The 20,088-nt window shown below is 38.4% G+C and overlaps 1 protein-coding gene across 1 annotated transcript in view; it reads right to left on the bottom strand.

Moving 5' to 3' along the window:
- Positions 1-278: 278 nt before the first annotated feature.
- Positions 279-20,088, bottom strand: part of LOC129635728 (uncharacterized) — an 81,823-nt gene continuing 62,013 nt past the window's right edge. Inside the window, exon 2 of the mRNA XM_055558865.1 lies at positions 279-785. Within this exon, the coding sequence (XP_055414840.1) occupies positions 469-785 (317 nt within the window). The 3' untranslated portion in view covers positions 279-468. The remainder of the gene's footprint in view (positions 786-20,088) is intronic.

Raw genomic sequence — 20,088 nt, 5'->3', positions numbered from 1 at the left:
ACACACACACTCACACACACACAGACACACACACACATGCATGTCATGGAGTAACGTCCCATGATGTGTCTGCATCTCTTTGACAACAGAGCTTCTCTTTCTTCTCAGTTTCCATCCCAGTGAGCTGAGCAGAAAGAACAATTTCCTACTCCTGCATCTCTTACCAGTAAATGATTCATTTATACCATTTATTTCCTTCATGACAGTAAAAACCTTATTTTTTTTCATTTTCTTATAAATGTTTAAACAATCAACTACAAGATTATGGAATGCCCATACTTAAGACAAATAGTAAAACTTTGTGACTACAATCCTTGCAGATTTGGGGAATCAATAGTTTATATTAATACACCTGTTAACACCAAAACATGAGCAGCTATGTGATACTGACATATAGGTGGACAGGTGGGTACTAGAGTCTGCTGGTGAGGGAGGGGTTTACAGTTCACACTCAAATGGAAAACAAGTTTATGCCCTCTCCCCGCGGATGCGGCGGGCAAGCTGGATGTCCTTGGGCATGATGGTGACTCGCTTGGCGTGGATGGCGCACAGGTTGGTGTCCTCGAAGAGCCCCACCAGGTAGGCCTCACACGCCTCCTGCAGCGTCATCACGGCCGAGCTCTGGAAACGCAAGTCAGTCTTGTACTGTGCCATCTCGCGCACCAGCCGCTGGAACGGTAGCTTGCAGATCAGCAGCTCTGTAGACTTCTGGTAGCAGCGGATCTCGCGCAGGGCCACGGTGTATATGTAAGCACTTTCTGGACCTAACAGTCTCACAGTTCCTGCTGCAAATACCTAGAAAGTTCATGTGTTAGTGACCTTCTTCCCCTGATGCCCCATGCCAAAGGGAACCCCTTTTCATACCATAATACAGAGGCAATTTCTTGATCCCCACCCCAGAATTTTGGAGAAGTAGAAAGAATTTAGGACTTCCCAGGTGGCTCAGTGGTAAAGAATCCACTTTCGAATGCAGGAGATGTGGAGACGTGGGTTTGATCCCTGAGTGGGGAAGATCCCCTGAAAGAGGAAATGGCAACCCACTCTAGTCTTCTTGCCTGAAAAATCCCATGGACAGAGCATGGGCCACAGTCCATGGGGTCACAAAGAGTTGGACACGAATGAGTGAGTGAGCATGCAGAGAGAATTAAAGGAAGAAAGAAAAGTAAGCCCTTTCTTTCCATAGGAAATGAAGATGTCTTTCTTTCAATCCCTGATAGGCTTAATGAAGGCACATTTGAATTGTATACCCACTTAACTAACTTACTCTATGTATATAGAAGTCATCTGAACATATTTCCTTGGAGGCTGCTTGACAGCTTGTTCAAATGGTGACATTTTTCTGACCTTGGCTTTTATTTTTTCCATTTCGGAATCACTGGGGAGACACCATGAGACATTTTAATTTGGGCTATAAGTGTTCTCATTCTGTCACACCCCCGACACACAGCAGATGCACCGCTGAATGACCTAGCTTTTGGTTCAATCTTTTCAAGAAGAAAAAGTAAAAACTCTTACATTCACAGCTAATCTGTCAATAACAGAGAAGTCACATTATATTTTTTAAAGGATATTTTCAAGCAAGAAAGCCAACTTTTTTTTTTCATACACCTGAAATATTTTCTCAGAGAGAGATAGCTCTTTTTAAACTAGTTTAATATATGGTATATTAAAAATGTCATGAAGATATTATTAAGGTTAAAATCAAACAAGGCTTGGATTTCAAAATACTATTTATCTTTTGGAAATTTTTATTTAATAGCTATCATAAAAATTTTCCTCTGTATAATTTAAATTTTTTAAATTATTATGGATGGTGCTAACTACTGAATTCATGAGATTGGGTAAAATTGCTGAGCAGTTGAATCTAGTTTTTAGAGTTATTGCAATATGATAGAATAGTACCTTGACAGCCTTAGCATTTTCTCAATACAAGTAAATTTGGAGAAAGTATTCATGTGGTTTGGGAGCTCGATCTGGGTGGTTTTGAAATGGACCTTACAGGTTGGGTTATTGCTTGGAAATGGGAAGAATTTATTATGTGCTAGCAAGGCACAGAATGGTGTCCTGAAGGGTATCTTGATGATACCCTCTTAGCCTCCAATGTTTTAATATACTTCATACGTGTGTGTTTAGACCTTGTTGTTGTTCAGTTGCTCAGTCGTGTCTGACTCTTTGTGACCCCATGGATTGTAGCATGTTGGAAATTTACTATAGAAATATTAGATAAACCTCGTACCATTTTGGATGTTCAGTTCAGTTCAGTTCAGTTGCTCAGTCGTGTCTGACTCTTTGCAACCCCATGAACTGCAGCACACCAAGCCTCCGTATCCATCACCAACTCCCGGAGTTTACCCAAACTCATGTCCATTGAGTCGATGATGCCATCCAACCATTTCATCCTCTGTCATCCCCTACTCTTCCTGCCCTCAACCTTTCCCAGCATCAGAGTCTTTTCCAGTGAGTTGGCTCTTTGCATCAGGTGGCCGAAGTATTGGAGTTTCAGCTTCAGCATCAGCATCAGTCCTTCCAGTGAATATTCAGGACTGATTTCCTTTAGGATGGACTGGTTGGATCTCGTTGCAGTCCAAGGGACTCTCAACAGTCTTCTCCAGCACCACACTTCAAAAGTATCAATTCTTTGGCACTCAGCCTTCTTTATGGTCTAACTCTCACATCTGTACATGTCTACTGGAGGAACCATAGCTTTGATTATAGTTAAATTATAGCTAATATTTTGAGCTAAAGTTCCAAGTAAAATTCTCATCTAGTAGATTTTTTTATATTATACTTGGGTAGGTTTTTAGACTTTGCATGTTAAATATGAGTGAGGGTCACTGATCTTACTACTTTAACAAATGGTAACAGTTTTTTACCAACCATATTGATTTTCTTGTATACACATTCATAGCATGTAACTGCTATATCTAATATTGTTTTCACCATTAATTTTTTTTTCACCAACTTTAACCAAAGTATGCAACTTTTGTTTATATGGCCACAGAACAAAACTAGAAGGCAAGAAGCAGAAATTGTCTAGCTAATTGCTTTTTTATGAGCATATGTTTTCTATCACTTTAACTAATTTCAAGGCTACAGATAAACATATGTACACATCTCTGTGTGTGAGAAATGGGCTCTTTCCCCAAGCATAAGAGTGTTGACGCTAGTTCATCAGATGATCAAAAGTTTCCTTTGAGAAAAGGAATCTACTAAAAAGAAATGATACAAATGAACCTATTTATAAAAGAGAAACAGACCCACAGAGAACTAACTTATCATTGCCAGAGGGGAAGAATTGGGAGAAGGGTTAGTTAGGGAGATGGGATGGACATGTACACATTGCTATATTTAAAAATGGATGACCACCAAGGACCTACTCTAGAGCACTGGGAACTCCGCTCAATGTTATGTGACAGCCTGGATTGGAGGGGAGTTTGGGGGAGAATGGCTACATGTATATGTATGGCTGAGTCCCTTCACTGTTCACCCGAAACTATCACAATGTTATTAATCAGATATACTCCAATACAGAATAAAAAAAAATTTTTTTAAGACTAAATGAAAGCACTAATGAGGAAACAGGCAGATTTCCTTTGAGCATGTAAATTACAGGCTACTTTCTACCTGTTTAGATTACCCATTTGACCACATATCTTAACAGAAGGCATTCAGTATGCCCAAAGATAGGTGTCAATATGAGCGGAAGTGTAGTTGGCTACAGATACAGAAAGGGAAAAAGAGGCAAAAAGGAGATGCAGGAATATTGTCAAAGCAAACGTTGCACAGAGTAGATTTGAAGAGGCAAGGAAGACTTTATTCATGGTTACTGAAATAGAGAAGAGAGAACTCAGTCTGAGCTCAAATTTACTGCAAAAGGAAAGGGCTGGAGAATTTTTAAGAGCTAGGATTGGGAAGTGGGAATCTTAGGCCATCTGTGTTTCCTGATCAAAGGAGAAGCAAACTTTCCCGTCACCATCACAGAAGATAGGTTTACAAGTTGGCAAGTGAGGCCCATTAGAGGGAGAAGGCAATGGCACCCCACTCCAGTATTCTTGCCTGGAGAATCCCATGGGCAGAGGAGCCTGGTGGGCTGTAGTCCATGGGGTCGCTAAGAGTCGGACAGAACTGAGGGACTTCACTTTCACTTTTCACTTTCATGCATTGGAGAAGGAAATGGCAACCCACTCCAGTGTTCTTGCTTGGAGAATCCCAGGGACAGTGGAGTCTGGTGGGCTGCCATCTATGGGGTCCCACAGAGTCGGACATGACTGAAGCGACTTAGCAGCAGCAGCAGCCCATTAGAGGCCAATGTTCCCCATCCCACAGAGACTGAGATGGAGGTGGGGTCTTCTTTCCTAAGGATCACACCTCCTGGAGTGGATCCCAGGACACTGAGAAAGGCATTCCCTGGGTCTTGAAACTGCCAAAAGATTTTCTTTAATAGATTTATATCTCAAAGAGGCAGAGAAAATTTAAAAGTTATCTGAAGTAAACGCTCTCAGAAAAGGGAGGTCTGGATCTTAGAATAAAGAAAGTGACAGTGAAAATGTGAGTCACTCAGTCGTGTCTGACTCTTTCTGACCCCATGGACTGTAGCCCACCAGGCTCTTTGGACTGTGGCATGTTCCAGGTAAGAATACTGGAGTGGGTTGTCATTTCCTTCTCCAGAAGAAACTTACCTAGTGAAGCTGAAAAAAACATGGAGGCTTGGATGTTGATGGGGAGATGGGAAGTTAAGTATGGGTGTGTTGGCGGGGAGGGGTCAGGAAACTGTGTATATACTTGTTCCAGGACAAACTGAGGATCACATCAACCTACTTCTCAAATTTTGTCCCTGTTGTCAATGATGTTGGAAATAGTCCAGGTTATTAGAATAATTGATGCAAAAGCATTGATGACAGTTATTTCCTTATTTTCATATTTTTCCTTAATTGGTAGTCACACTCCTTGAATTTGTCTTCAAGGACTATCCTGTAATATCTTGTCCAGAGGTAATGTAGTTAAAGATTTTATTTCTTGGCATTAATGGACAAAGTTGCATAAAATTTATGAGATAGTGTGTTAGAAATGTCTTTAAAAATCAATTATAGGAAAATAACATTATAAATTATCTAACAAATATATACAAAACAAATTATTTCATGGATAATAAGACATTATTTTGATTTAAGCTATGATCTCACCAGTTCTAACATCCTAAATGGTTCGAGGTTTATCTAATATTTCCATAGTAAATTTCCAAAGAAAACCCTGGATTCAAGATTCAGGTGGTATTATTGGTTTGTTTACAAATCAAACACACATAAAGAAGCCATGACTTGCTTTCATTTGAAAATATAGGACCTTGTAAAAATTATTCATAGTCTAATTACAATCCCTATCAAACAAGTATGTGAAAAAATACAATATAATTACTACAGGTACTACTGAGATTGTAAAACCAATGTCTAAGCATAGAGAGTGGGGGCATGCACCAGACATGTATAATTTTGTCTAATCTTCATCAAAAATTGCAATAGGTTACTTTTAAGTGCCATGTCATAGCATGAAATAATGATACATGTTAGTCAGTGAGAAAATATAAGTTGTAAACTCATGCCACATAAACAGTGATGCCAGTGGGGTAATTACAGTCATTTATATCACTTTCAGGAAAATGAGTCATTCATATAAACACATGTTTACAAATGTAATTCATCTAATGAACACACAGATTGTGTTATCTCCTCACGCTGTTTTCAGAGACAAAGTATGATTAATTAACAGGAGCCTAAGACGCTATGAAGTCCCTCCATACAGAACAAAAATATGCATCCTTTATATCAATAAATACTTTAATATGATCTTATTGATTTGTCTCTTTTCAATGAAATTGATACAAAGCCAGGTTATCCCATTTGAAAATTATGAAATTAAAAACACTAATGGATGACAGTAAGCTGATGCATTTAGTTAGAATATACAAAGCATTTTTTACTGTAAATTGAACAGCGAAACAACTGCATTGTACCTGATAAATTCTATAACAAGATCTTTAAGAAAATTATAAATAGCAAATGTATTGTTTCTTCAAGTTTCTATGATACATATTAGTTTATACAATCCCACTTAACTGTGGAAATAGCCTTAATAAATTGTAGTTGAAATGTGATTCTACTCCTCTTGTGAAATGACTGAAACCAAATGAAAATTAAAACAAAAAGTTAGCAACTCACAGCTTGCCCAGGTCAGTTAGGAAATGAAAAACAATCTTTCCAAACGAAGGTTAAAAGAAAGATTTGTTTAGTTTTATTTTATTGTATTTTTAAAGTGGAACAGCTTCTATATTATAGCTAAAATATAGAAAAATAAAGTAGATATGGAAATGTATTTAATGATCAAAGTTACACAATAAAAATGAAAACTTGAAGGATGACATAACATTAGAATAATAATCTGGTGAAAATGTTATCAATTTTCTTAGCTTTAAAGGTAATAGCAGTTTGAAATAATTAATTAACTAAATTAATATAAGTAAAAGGGCAAAAATAATGACCATCATATTAAAAGTCAATAATTATTATCCATTATTCTTAACATCATCATTATATTTTTTAACAGTTATAACCTAAACTGAGTATTGTTCATAGAGTTGAATAAATGATAAAAAAAAAAGTCACTTATCAGAATCTGCTGCTGCTGCTGCTAAGTTACTTCAGTCGTGTCCAACTCTGTGCAACCCCACAGACGGCAGCCCACCAGTCTCCCCCGTCCCTGGGATTCTCCAGGCAAGAGTACTGGAGTGGGTTGCCATTGCCTTCTCCAATGCAGGAAAGTGAAAAGTAAAAGTGAAGTTGCTCAGTCGTGTCCGACTCTTAGCGACCCCGTGGACTGCAGCCTACCAGGCTCCTCCATCCATGGGATTTTCCAGGCAAGAGTACTGGAGTGGGGTGCCATCGCCTTCTCCGTATCAGAGTCTACGTACTCTTGCCTGGAAAATCCCATGCTTGGAGGAGCCTGGTAGGCTGCAATCCATGGGGTTGCCAAGAGTCGGACACAACTGAGCAACTTCACTTTGACTTTCCACTTTCATGCATTGGAGAAGGAAATGGCAACCCACTCCAGTGTTCTTGCCTAGAGAATCCCAGGGACGGGGGAGCCTGGTGGGCTGCCGTCTATGGGGTCGCACAGAGTCAGACACGACTGAAGCAACTTAGCAGCAGCAGCAGCAGCTCTAAAATACAGGGAGTAATTAATTTACTTAAATACTTATGTGTTATTGCACCCCAGCCCTGGACATGAGCTCCACTAGGTGACCTGAAAAAGGAACAAACAACAAAAAAATCATCTAAGCAAAACATAAAGTCAACCACACTACTGTGTCACATTAAGATAAATCTTTCTGTGGCAACAAATTTTCCATTTGGATGAGAAAGTTGCAAAATTATAACACTTTTTGTCCTGCTTTCCAATAACTTCTAAACTGCAATCCACACTTAAAAGTCCTACCTTGAGTGTCCACCCCAGCAAACATCCTCTCACAATGATCTAAATCCCTGTAAATGTGTCTCCCACCGGTGCAGGTTTGAAGCACTGTTCCTTGACAACAGTACTATGACTATCCCCTCAACTAAATCACATGTTCCTAAAAAGGCACAGATGACTGTGTTTCTTTATATCCCACATAACACCTGTATTCACATGTTTGATATTTTAATACAGATACAAATTATTTGGAGCTTCCCAGATGGTAATAGTGGCAAAGAATCCATTTGCAAATGCAGGAGACACAAGAGAGAAGGGTTCAATCCCTGGGTGGGGAAGATCCCCTGGAGAAGGAAATGGCACTCCACTCCAGTATCTTGCTTGGAAAACTCCATGAACAGAGGAGCCTGGTAGGCTACAGTCCATGGGGCTGCAAACACATGAGCCAGACACAAACACAGAGCCAGACACAATTAAGTGACTGAGCACACACATACAAATTAATTAATAAAAGTAAATCAATAGTTAAAGAGCAACAGTTATAGATACATTAAATTTTCTTCCAATTTATGCTCTATTTTTATAAGAAGGGGAGGAGGAATATGATATTTGGATGCTAGAGCCTATCAGTAGGTTAAGTTGATATCAATTCTAGGTAAGAAAAGGACGTACGTACACAAAAGAATTCAATGCAGGTGAAGGTGCACAGAGAAGCAGAGATAAAGGCTGTACATCAACAGTGCGCTTAACAGAAAGCTCCCCTCCAAACCCTGACTTCTGAATTCAGTGGATTTTAAGTAGCAGGTATATGTGAATCTTAGTTCTGTGGCTGAGAAAGGAACAAAGATATTTTAAAATAAAAACATCCCAAAAGACAGGCACAAGTAAAATGAGTCATCAATAGGGTATTTTTCCCCCACTAAGTGTATAAAAGACAAGATGCTGTTATGTCACACTTCTGGATCAGGAATGAAGTCACTCTTCACCACCCATGCCACAGCATCATCATTTTGCTTCCTCCAAAACCATTTTGGAAACTCCCTCTCTCCCATTCTGAATCATTGTTTAGATGGGTCTGTTCTCACTCCCAAAGCCCCAAGGCTGAGCTCAGTCACTCCAGTAATTGGATCAGCAGTTGGTGGGTGACACCTTGTAGATCAAAGACAATTTTATAAGGGAATTTTGCAACTGATGTTTAGAAAAAGATGCTTTCTTGATTCTCTATTGCTTAATAAGAAGGCAGTAAGATGAGAACTGCCAGTGGCCGTTTTTCCATCACTCTGAAGGAACCTGTCTGAGAATAAAATGAAGTTCTTATGAGAGTGACAGAGGGAAGGAGGAAGGAGAGGGGAGAAGAGGGAGGAGGGAAGAGGAGGAAGGGGAGGAAGGAGAGGAGGAGGGGAGGAGGAGGGAAGAGGAGGATGGGAGGGAGAAGGAAGGAGAGAGAGAGTGTGTGGGAGAGTGGGTGAGTAGCAGAGAGAGAAGACAGTAGAGAGATGCATGGATGGATGGATAGGTGATGGGTGATACACAGATGATAGAAGATAGATAATAGATGACAGATGTGTGTGTGCATGTGTGCTCGGACATGTCCAACTCTTTGTGACCCACCCCATGGACTGTAGCCCACCAGGCTCCTCTCTCCACGGGGTTTTCTAGGCAAGAATAGCGGCTGCTGCTGCTGCTAAGTCGCTTCAGCCGTGTCTGACTCTGTGGAGCGGGCTGCTTTTCCTACTCCAGGAGATCTTCCTGATCCAGGGATCCAACCCAAGTCTCTTGGGTCCCTTGCATTGGCAGGCAGATTCATTACCACTAGTCCTACCTGGGAAGCCCAGAGTATAGATAGATAGAAAATAGATAATAGACAGATAGATAGATAGGTGACAGGTGGATAAATAGTAAATTTTTATAACATTGTACATTGTTTGCACTGCCTTGTTCAGGTCTTATTGAGTCAACCTTATCTTTGTATTTCTTGGTTTCATGAGTCAGTCGATCCTATTTGAGCAAGACTGGCCATCATTTGCAATTGAAAAGTTTTGGCTTTTATAGCAAGGCTCTATTTATATATGTGTGTATTTATATATATGTGTGCTGGTCTTTTTATTAATGTACAAAGGGGTCAAAATTAATCTCACAAGAAGGGCACAATTTGAAAAGTTTAAATGGGACATCATTTATTTTAATTCTTCTCAGATTATTGGAAATGTTCTCTGCCTTAGAGGTTAAATACACTTGAATCATGCTATCTGCCCTTTACAAGATTGATATCTACAAAATAATGCCTTCAAAAATACGTTGCATTGATCCATTTAATGAGAAATCTTGGTCAAGGGGCTACTGTGTTAAGGCTTCACTAATACAAGTACACTGATAGTCAAATGTTGATAAGTCTTTTACCCTTACAGATTTTATAGTTTGGTAGATGGAATAAAATCATGTAAAGTAGATGAATAAAATCATGATATGTATTAATGAAAACTACAACTATGTTTAGGATATTAGGATTTAATCTAATCAAGAATCTTAGGAAAACTTGACTTTTCCTGACAGGTACATTTAAGCAAAGTGAAGTCCCTCAGTCATGTAGGACTCTCTGTGGTCCCATGGACTGTAGACTGCCAGGCTCCTCTGTTCATGGGATTTTCCAGGCAAGAACACTGGAGTGGGTTGCCATTTCCTTCTCCAAGGATCTTCCTGACCCAGGAATCGAATCCAGGTCTCCCACACTGCAGGCAGACTTTTAACCATCTAAGCCACCAGGGAAGCTCGGGATATGAGGATTTAATCTAATCATGAAAATCAGGAAAACTTGACTTTTCCTGATGGGTATATTTAAGACATAATTATAACTGATCTAAAGAAAGAAACAGTGCAACATTCTCTCCGAGGACATAAAACTGTCAAAATATAAATATTCAATGCAGCAACTAAAGCATTAAGGATATAAAATTAAAACACTTCACTTAGCCATTGGTAAATACGCTCTACAGCAAAATCTATATGCTTGCAAGGCATCTGTGTTTATTTTCTTTACTTTTCTCAGCCTCATTGACCATGGTCAATATAAATAACTGAACTTATTTACATTAAAGCATTTTCACTAAGAAATCAAAACCTTTCTTAACAATGTTTCAGAAAGCATGTGTTGAGATAATTTGTTCAAAAATATGTTCTAGATTCAGAAGGAAAGCAAACTAAGATTCCCTATTAATTCCCCAACTCTTAGAATCTATAGATTAGATACACACATATGCACATGCTTTTAAACACATTACTTACACCTAGAATATATTGTATGAATCTTATCAACCAGGAGTATGCATAAAAGAGGAAAGAATGAAGTTTATGGATTTCAAACTTGAGCAAGAAATAAGTTCTCATTATAAAGGTTCAGATTTTATAAATCACAATATAACCAAACCTATCATAGTATCATGTACCTATGGCTGAAATAATCCTCGTTTGGGTGTCAAAAGTCTAGGCAAATTTGGAATTCATGGAATTAAATATAAGTGGAAAATATGAAAATAAATTAATTGAAAATTGCAAGTATTTTGAAGCTTTAAATAGAGAGCAGTTCGGGGACCTCCCTGGTGGCCAGTGGTTAAGATTCGGCCCTCCAAGGCAGGGAGTGTGGTCTCCATCCCTGGTCAGGGGCCAAGATCACACATGCCCTGGGGCCAAAACAGCCAACACATAAAACAGGAACAACACCGTCACAAATTCAATGCAGACTTTAAAAATGGTCCACATAAAAAAAAAAAAAAACAACAAAAAAAAAACCAATTCTTTTTAAAGTAGAGTGTACCTCCCAGAGTGAATGTTTGCACAATGTGGAGAACATGAGGTTGGAAGAAAGAGACTAAGAAAGCTGATAAGAGACAGGAAATTTGAGTAAAAACCATCTGGATTTCTGTCCTGCTAAGAATTATGTGTCAGAGGGATAGCCAGATGATTTTCTCTAGCAGTTTAGACTTTAAAAGGGTAAGACATTTATCTCACAATGTGGATTTTCTAAACACCTGCAAAGGGATCATCATTAAAGAAGGGATATTAGTCACTCAGTCCTGTCATGGACTGTAGCCCACCAGGTTCCTCTGTTCATGAGATTCTCCAGACAAGAATACTGGAGTGGGCAACCTTGCCTTCTTTGGGGGATCTTCCCAATCCAAGGATCAAAAAATGGGTGTCCTGCATTTAAGGCAGACTCTTTACCATCTGAGTCACCAGGGAAATCCTGAAGAAGGGTTGGAGGGAGGTATAACAGTGAGAGGGAGTATTTAAGAGGAGAGAACTCAGAAAATGGCAGGGAGGAGTCAGTGAGGCAGCAGGTGTGACCTCAGTGCATATCCATGGTCAGTCAGGTTGCAAGTGATATGAGTATGACTGAACAAGCAGCAAGCAAGTCAGTGCAATCAGGGGGACTGAACCCTGACAGTTAGACACGGAAGCTTTGCCCGATCCATCAGCTATCTTCAGGAAACCTCCAAACTGAAGCCCATGCTTCTGATGAAGGAAAACAGCACTCCAGATGAAGCACAAGCACTAAATGCTTTAGGGGGAGGAGGAAAATTAGGTGATCGATGTGCAATTTTCAAGGATGCGGCTACTCTATTTTAACATGGGAGGGAGCTGTAACTGAACATCAACATACTTTTCAGGACAGAAACCGCCCACTCTAGAGTAGCCAATAATCCTTGAAGAAATTGTGGGGATGACAATTCCATCATGTAAAGAATTACAGCCAGGCCATCCTTTTAGAAGCTGTATTCACCTGTGCGTCTAGATCAATCTCACAAGGCAATTGCCTGTCTGGAGATATTTCTTATACAATAGCATGGTGATGCAGTAATCAATCAAAAATGCATAACTGCTGGCAGCCCAACACCTGTGTTTTTAAGGTCTGCATTCAAAATCATGGCACACGGCACAATAAAGATATCTTGAGTGGATTGCTCTTAACTCTTGAATTACTTTACATATATCTATGTTACTAGTCACAGAGTATGGCGTATGGAAATGCTTGCAAGCTATGGCATGGGGAATAAAAATGGAAGTCATCAAACATTCAACTCTATGTCATTTTATGCTTTGAATCTTATATAAATATAGTTTGAGATTTACTTGAAACTCATCATGAATTTTTCAGAACTGAGTAACTTACATAGACTTGTGCCATGGAAATATTTTAATAATATAAGATGACAATTAAAAGAAAGTTCAATTGTGCATGTCTAAGCCTCCTCTTAACAGTTAAAAATCAAGTCCAATTCTTTGTTACAGAAAAAGGATTGAGACTGTCAAAACACAGAAGCAACATTAGAATGAAATAAAACAACTTCCACTAGACATAATCAGGGAAAAAAAAGACAATATAAATGTGATAATTAGAATATGACTTTTCATGGGTGACAGCATTTCTAAATTGCAGCCAAATCTAATTTTGTGCACTTTAAAATCTCTGCTCTAGATTGTCTGTATGAAGCAGACAAAAATATTGGTGATTTGATAGAATTAAATATGAGCTAACCTGGTTTCTGAGAGTGTCAGAATTTACACACTCTATGAAATGACAAATACCTCTGAACATTGGTAATGTTGACTTAGATCTTCCCATTATAGCAAGCAATCATTGTGCTTAAGTAAAACATTTTTGTAAACATACATCTCCCCATCAGTAACAGGGAGCCTGACCCCTTATATTCAGTGAAAGAGTAATTGTGAGAGAGAGAGATACAGAGAAAGAGAAATTCCAAGTGGAACCTAGAGTCTACAGAGTCCAGCTACAGAGAACCTGTAACAGTCAAGGGTTCACATATTTGGACTTCCCCAAGCTTGTTGACTCTGCCTGGGTCTGACTACCCCTGAAGCTAGGAAGAAAGAAGGAAGATGAATTTAGGCTTTTTAGGACAGAATGATGTCAACCACCAGTAATTATTCCAAAACATTGTCTTCAGTGCTAAATAATCAAGTAAGAATTTTAAATCATGCTTTATTGGAAGACAACCAGGATGGGTAATAGAGGCATCTATTAGTAAAAAAAAAATGAGCCAAAATGTCCTTTCTCCCTATAGTAAATATTATTATTCCATTTACTAGACGAGGAATCCAAGGCTCGAATTGTTGATGCAGCATTCTGAAAATCAAAGAATAAACAACAGAATTGCATTCAGACGAAGACCTTTTTAACTCCTGCCTTTTCTGTGATTATGATGATAGATAGATAGAAATCATTAGATAGATATGCTCCTCACACACACACATGCCTGTGGGTGATAAAATTAAACCTGAAATGAACTGTCTTTGGACCAAATAACCGATTTCTTTTCATTCTTTCTGTTAACAGAATTAGCACTTGGAATCAGGAAAAAGATCTAATGAAACCAGGAAAAGAACTAGTGATAAGCAAGGCACCATAGAAGCTTTGCCAATATGAATTTTGTGTTTCCTTTCAGTTCAAAAAGAGAAAAAAATGTAAAAAGAAGAAACCTATTCTTTCTGCCCTCTCTTATTTCTACCAGTAAAGACTGACCCCATTCTTTAAGAAGAGAAATTCAATTTTGCATTTAAAAAATGTCTCAGAAAGGCTGTCACTGAAGGATGAGTGCTGCTACTGCTAAGTCACTTCAGTCGTGTCCGACTCTGTGCAACCCCACAGACAGCAGCCCACCAGGCTCCCCTGTCCCTGAAACTTATCTACAAGTGTCATGTCAGGCTCGCTGGCTTCAGGCCCCTGGTGGCTCAGAATCTGCCTGCAATTCAAGAGAGCAGAGTTCAATCCCTGGGTTGGGAAGATCCCCTGGAGAAGGAAATGGCAACCCACTCTGGTATTCTTGCCTGGGAAATCTGATGGACAGAGGAGCCTGGCCGGCTACAGTCCATGGGGTCTCAAAGAGTCAGACACGATTAAACAACAAACAACAATGACATGAGAAACCACACACAAGCGAGGAGGCGGGGCAGAGCGCTGGTGGATGGAAGGTCCACCCTGTCTAATACCACCTGGCAGGAGGCTTCGCACATTTTGTGAGCAGCTGTTTCGATGGACCAAGAAGAGCTCTGTGGGCAGCTGATGGGTTGGCCCAGGAGTCCACCACACTTGTCCTGGCATCCTGGATCTTGGCAGGCTCCTTCTGTCCCTCCCTGGAGTTTCAGAGCCACTGAAAGCATCACTCCGTCTCACTGTTATTGTAGAGGTTGAGATCCTTGTGGTTGAAGTCCTTGCTAGCAGGACTTCTAGCGAGTCCTGCTGAATGGAATAATCTTCCTGCCTTGCATTACTGCCAAGAGGTTAAGATAGTAATGAGAATAAAAATATTATTGTGGGATAGGAACAGATAATTTTTTAAAAAAATTTTTGGCTGCACCACACAGCATATGCGATCTTAGTTACCCAACCAGAAATGGAACCTGAGTCCCTTGCATTGGAAGCACAGAGTTTTAACCACTAGACCACAAGGAAAGTCCTGATAATTATAATTTTTTAAAATAAAATAGCAACTTATTGGCTTTTATGTCTTCACTGAAGAACTGAAAACCCTAGAGAGCATCAAGTAAAATCTTGAAAATGGAAAGTGAATGTAATGAGGTAATTAGTAATAAAATTAATATGCAAAAATCAATAGTAAAAATGAAACAACCTTTAAAATAGAATTGAATTAAAAATCCCACTTACAACAGTAAAAAAAACACATTGTAAATCAAGATTGTCTTACAAAACGAAAAAATAAAAAACCCACAAAACTACCACATTAGCTAAATTTACTGAGCACTCATTGCCAGGAAATAGTCTATATAGAAACAACTTACACAAATAAAATTTTAAAACCTTTTGTTTGAATCAAAATAAAGATGTAAATAAATTTTAAAACATAGCTTGCTCTTGGAGCTGATGAAATGAAACTAACAATTATCTCCTAATTGTGCTTAACATTTAATAGGATAACAATTTAGCTAAACAGGGTTTGTTTGTTTTGTTGTTGTTCTTTTTTTTCTTGAGGGTATTAAATTAATTTGCTTTTCTGGAAGAAAGAACAAATGAGAAGAGACAGAAAAAGTTCAAGAAATTTTCAGTAACAGAGAAACTTTTTTTCTACCATGTTTTATTTTTAAAAGGTAGAGTAACTTTAAAAAGGGCTTCCTTGTTGGCTCAGCAGTAAAGAATTTGCCTGCAAGGCAGGTTCAATCCCTGGGTGGGGAAAATCCCTGGAGAAGGAAATGGTAACCCACCCCAGTATTCTTGCCTAGGAAATCCCATGGACAGAGGAGCTGGCTGGGGCTACAGTCAGTGGAATCTCAAAAGAGTTGGACAGGACTAAACAACAGCATTTAAAAGCTGATAAGTGTGGAGGGATAAAAGAATAGTGCATTATAGCAGCATAGATAAAATGGGAGCTAAGTGGGAATTATCCTATTTATTTATTGCTGTAAGACACTTCACCTCAAAAGTTCCAGCAACAAATTTGCAATTGGGGCAGGGCTCCAAGGGGCAGCTGCCTTCTCTCTGCTCCTTCTGGTATCCTGGGGATGTTACTAGCCTGGTGGCTGCAGCCACCTAATGGTGTTCCTGCTCAGTGTCTGGCCTCGCACTGGGGAGACTCAGACTGCTGGGGCTGGAACACCTGAGTGCCCTCACACATTTCTCTCTCTTTGTCTATGATCTCACCACTTATCTTCTCCACTGATGGCTGTAGGATGCTTGGGCTGACTTTGGAGTGCGTGACTCCCAGGGTACATTAGCCCAGGAAGAAGCTCTATTGCATATTGCGACTGAACTGCAGAAGCCACTCAGTGCCACTCCTGCCATCTTCTACCAGCCATGCTGGATACACGGGTGTTCCCAGTTTGAAGGGGAGGATACACAGACCCATCTCTCAATGGAGGAGAGTCACTGCCATGTAGAAAGAAGACGTTAGAGAGTGGGATTATATTGGTGTGGTTACCATTGAAACATAAAATCTGTCATGGACATGTGTGAGCAATTTGATCATTTCAGATCAGTGAAGAAAGGTATACAATAACTAGTGTGTCTAGCTACAGAAAAAAAAAAAAAGGAAGAAGAAGCTCCTTGTTCATAAATAAGTGTAAAGACTCACAGCAAAATAATGTTCACATCAAATAGCTAAAATTAAATAAAAGGAAATCTTCAACATACAAGAAGTAATTTAGATACATTTATTTCTAGTTCTGAAGTGCCCATGACTTTTCTAAGAAGACATGAAATCCATAAAAAGACTAAATTGCCTCCATATCAATTAAATCTTATATAAAGAAAGTTAAAATAGCTAAAACAAAATGAAACAAGACACTGAGAGAGGTTTTTAAAAAAGTAAGACAAAGGATTTATATCCTTACTTTACAAAAAAGTTTACAAAAAGATTTTTTTTAAATGTACAAAGTAAAAAGTTTTGTAAGGGATACAAGCAATAGATGGAAAAAAATTGGATGGAAAAAAATTGGAAAATAGATAGGTTTTTATAAATCGCCAGAAAATACAGAGAAAGTACGGAAACCACTCATAATCTAAGAAATGCATATCAAAATCAAAGACTGCATTTTGCTACAAAGACGTTCTCAAGTGTATCCACGTATTTTTTAAAGAGCAGAAGTAATTTCAGGGTGGTTGTATAGTATTTGTTCATCTATTTATAAGACCAAACCTTTGCTTTCTTGCTCTTTTGCCCAGGTGAAATATTATTTCACACTGAAAGGACACTGAATATTGCCACATTTGACATGTGAATTGAAGGCTATTTAGATACTAGGGGAGGAAGTCATGAATATTTACATGGAAAATTCTAGTTTGAATAATCTGAGAATAAAATCTGGGTGCTATAGAAAATGTTCAGGCAGACAGAAAATTCAGGCAGTTTCAAATCTCGAGACTTCAAAGTTTTAGTTCCTGGAACAATCAATGGAAAGCACAGAGAAGAATAAAGCTGAGTTTGTTCGTGAGACTAAAATGCTGTGATAGTAAATGTAGATTACCAATAAGAGAAGCTGAGGTTGAAAACATCTGTTTCATTGTTAACTCTGAGCAGCTGGTATTGAAGAGCTTCTTTTGTTATTCATTTCTGTAGTGTGCACATCCTTAGATTTAAATAACAAAAATAGATTATTATGATGATGCTGCTAAGTCACTTCAGTCGTGTCCGACTCTGTGCGACCCCATAGATGGCAGCCCACCAGGCTCCCCCGTCCCTGGGATTCTCCAGGCAAGAACACTGGAGTGGGTTGCCATTTCCTTCTCCAATGCATGAAAGTGAAAAGTGAAAGTGAAGTCGCTCAGTCGTGTCCGACTCTTAGCGACCCCATGGACTGCAGCCCACCAGGCTCCTCCATCCATGGGATTTTCCAGGCAAGAGTACTGGAGTGGGGTGCCATTGCCTTCTCCGATTATGATGATAGATAGATAAATATGCCCCTCCCATATGCATGCCTGTGGGTGATAAAATTAAACCAGAAATGAACTATCTTTGGATCAAATAATCAATTCCTTTTCATTCTTTCTGTTAACAGAATTAGCACTTGGAATCAGGTAAAGATCTAATGAAACCAGGAAAAGATTTAGTGATAAACAAGGCACCACAGAAGCTTTTGTGTTTTGAATTTTGTGTTTCCTTTCAGTTCAAAAGGAGAAAAAAAAATGTAAAAAGAAGAAACCCATTCTTTCTGCCCTCTCTTATTTCTGCCAGTAAAGACTGACCCAATTCTTTAAGAAGAGAAATTCAATTTTGCATTTTAAAAATATCTTAGAAAGCCTGCCATTGAAGGATGATTAAACTTATCTAAAAGTGTCATACCAGGCTCACTGGCTTCAGCTCCCAGGTGACTCAGATGGTAAAGAATCTGCCTGAGCTGCGGGAGAGCAGGGTTCAATTCCTGAGTTAGGAAGATCCCCTAGAGAAGGAAATGGCTAACCACTCCAGTATTCTTGCCTGGAGAATCCCATGGACAGAGGAGCCTGATGGACTAAAATCCATGGGGTCACAAAGAGTCAGACATGAGTTAGCAACTAATGTTTCCTTGTAAAAGTAAAACTGTCTACTTATAGGGCATTTTTACTTGCATAGGGTCATCTCTTGAACATCTCTATTATATCTTGATTTCTAATGCATTTCTTTTTTGTCATTTACTTCATTTCCTATGAGCATATTCTGTATCTTTTGCATCTTTCCCTGACTTCTTCATTTGGATGTTTGCATAATAATTTTTAAACTTGAGTGATTATTTATTTAACTTATACACCTAAAACTCTAAATTTCCACAGTATCTTAAACTACATCTCTGAAGTTTTGATTGGTAGCATTTTTGTTACCTTTCAGTGCTATCTTGTGGAAGAAAGGTTTGAGCTCCTCGTCTTGTAAGTAAGCAGAAAAATGTTAGCCATGTGGCTCTTATTCAGCCCAATTCAGTGAAAACACAGAAATCCAGCTCTTAGATAATGCTCATCTATTAAGATGCCTTAATGTAATTCCAGAGGAAATGCCTTCTGTCAGATGCTGACTCCCCAGAAGCCTTCAAAAACATGTTAATCAAGAAAAACTGAGCTTATTAGATTTGTTGCAGTAAGGGAGAACACTACTTGACAGAATCTAAATAGTGTCTCATACTGAGGAAATTAAGGAAGAAAATTTGCAAGGATTCAGGATCTAGGCTGGACAATTCTTTACAGACACATCTAGTTGGGTTTGGGCAGAGTTTATAACACCCTGTAACTTCAATGTTATTTCTTACTTATTTTGTGAGACAGTCTGAAGTTTGGTTTTCTTTTGGAGTTCAAGTGTAACCTTAACTTTCAGTTATTGATTTCTGGCCAATTGCACTCTAATCAAAGAAGCTAACTTCTTGTGTGACGCTTATTTTATAAAAACAGCTTAAGATTTGTGGCCTATTGGGTAGGCAATTTCTGTCATTTGATGCTTGGGGAAAATTTACATCCTCTAACTTGGCAATATACAATCAAGTTGCATGTTGTTTAAACAGTCTTTAACCTTAAGTACTTTTTGCCAGTTTAAAAAATTATCTGCAATAATGGTGAATTTGTCAGTCTCTCCTTATGGAGATGATAGCCCTCTGTATTTTGATACAATGATACCTCTATGTATTTTTGTCATTATTTTTTATTTTGTCTTTATTTTCATTAGTTCCTCAATTTCTCATTTTTTCCTCATAATGTTTTATATACTTTTTTATGTTTCCCAACAATGCTTGTAACTTATAAATTCTACCTTGATTATTAATGGACTTAATCTTGAAATTTTGCTATGCATGCTTAAATTATTGAGGACTAAAATGATTCATTATTTCTACTCTCCTTTTTTAAATTTATTTTTTAATTGGAGGAAAATAATTTTACAATATTGTGTTGGTTTCTGCCATATAACACAAATCTGTCATAATTATATATATACATATCCTCTCTCTGTGTATGTATATATATATATATATATACATATAGATAGATAGATAGATAGATATAGATATAGATCCTTTCCTCTTTACTCTCCTTTTAAATAAATCAAGAATATTTAAGTTATCTTACTCTAAATTTCTCATTCCAGTTTACCTACCTTAAAATTAGGATGCTGTTGTTCAGTCGCTAAGTCATGTCCAACTCTT

The sequence above is a fragment of the Bubalus kerabau genome, chromosome 21, assembly GCF_029407905.1.
Source record: "Bubalus kerabau isolate K-KA32 ecotype Philippines breed swamp buffalo chromosome 21, PCC_UOA_SB_1v2, whole genome shotgun sequence".
NCBI classification, from domain to species: Eukaryota; Metazoa; Chordata; class Mammalia; order Artiodactyla; family Bovidae; genus Bubalus; species Bubalus kerabau.
This window is presented reverse-complemented; position numbering and strand designations above follow the sequence as displayed.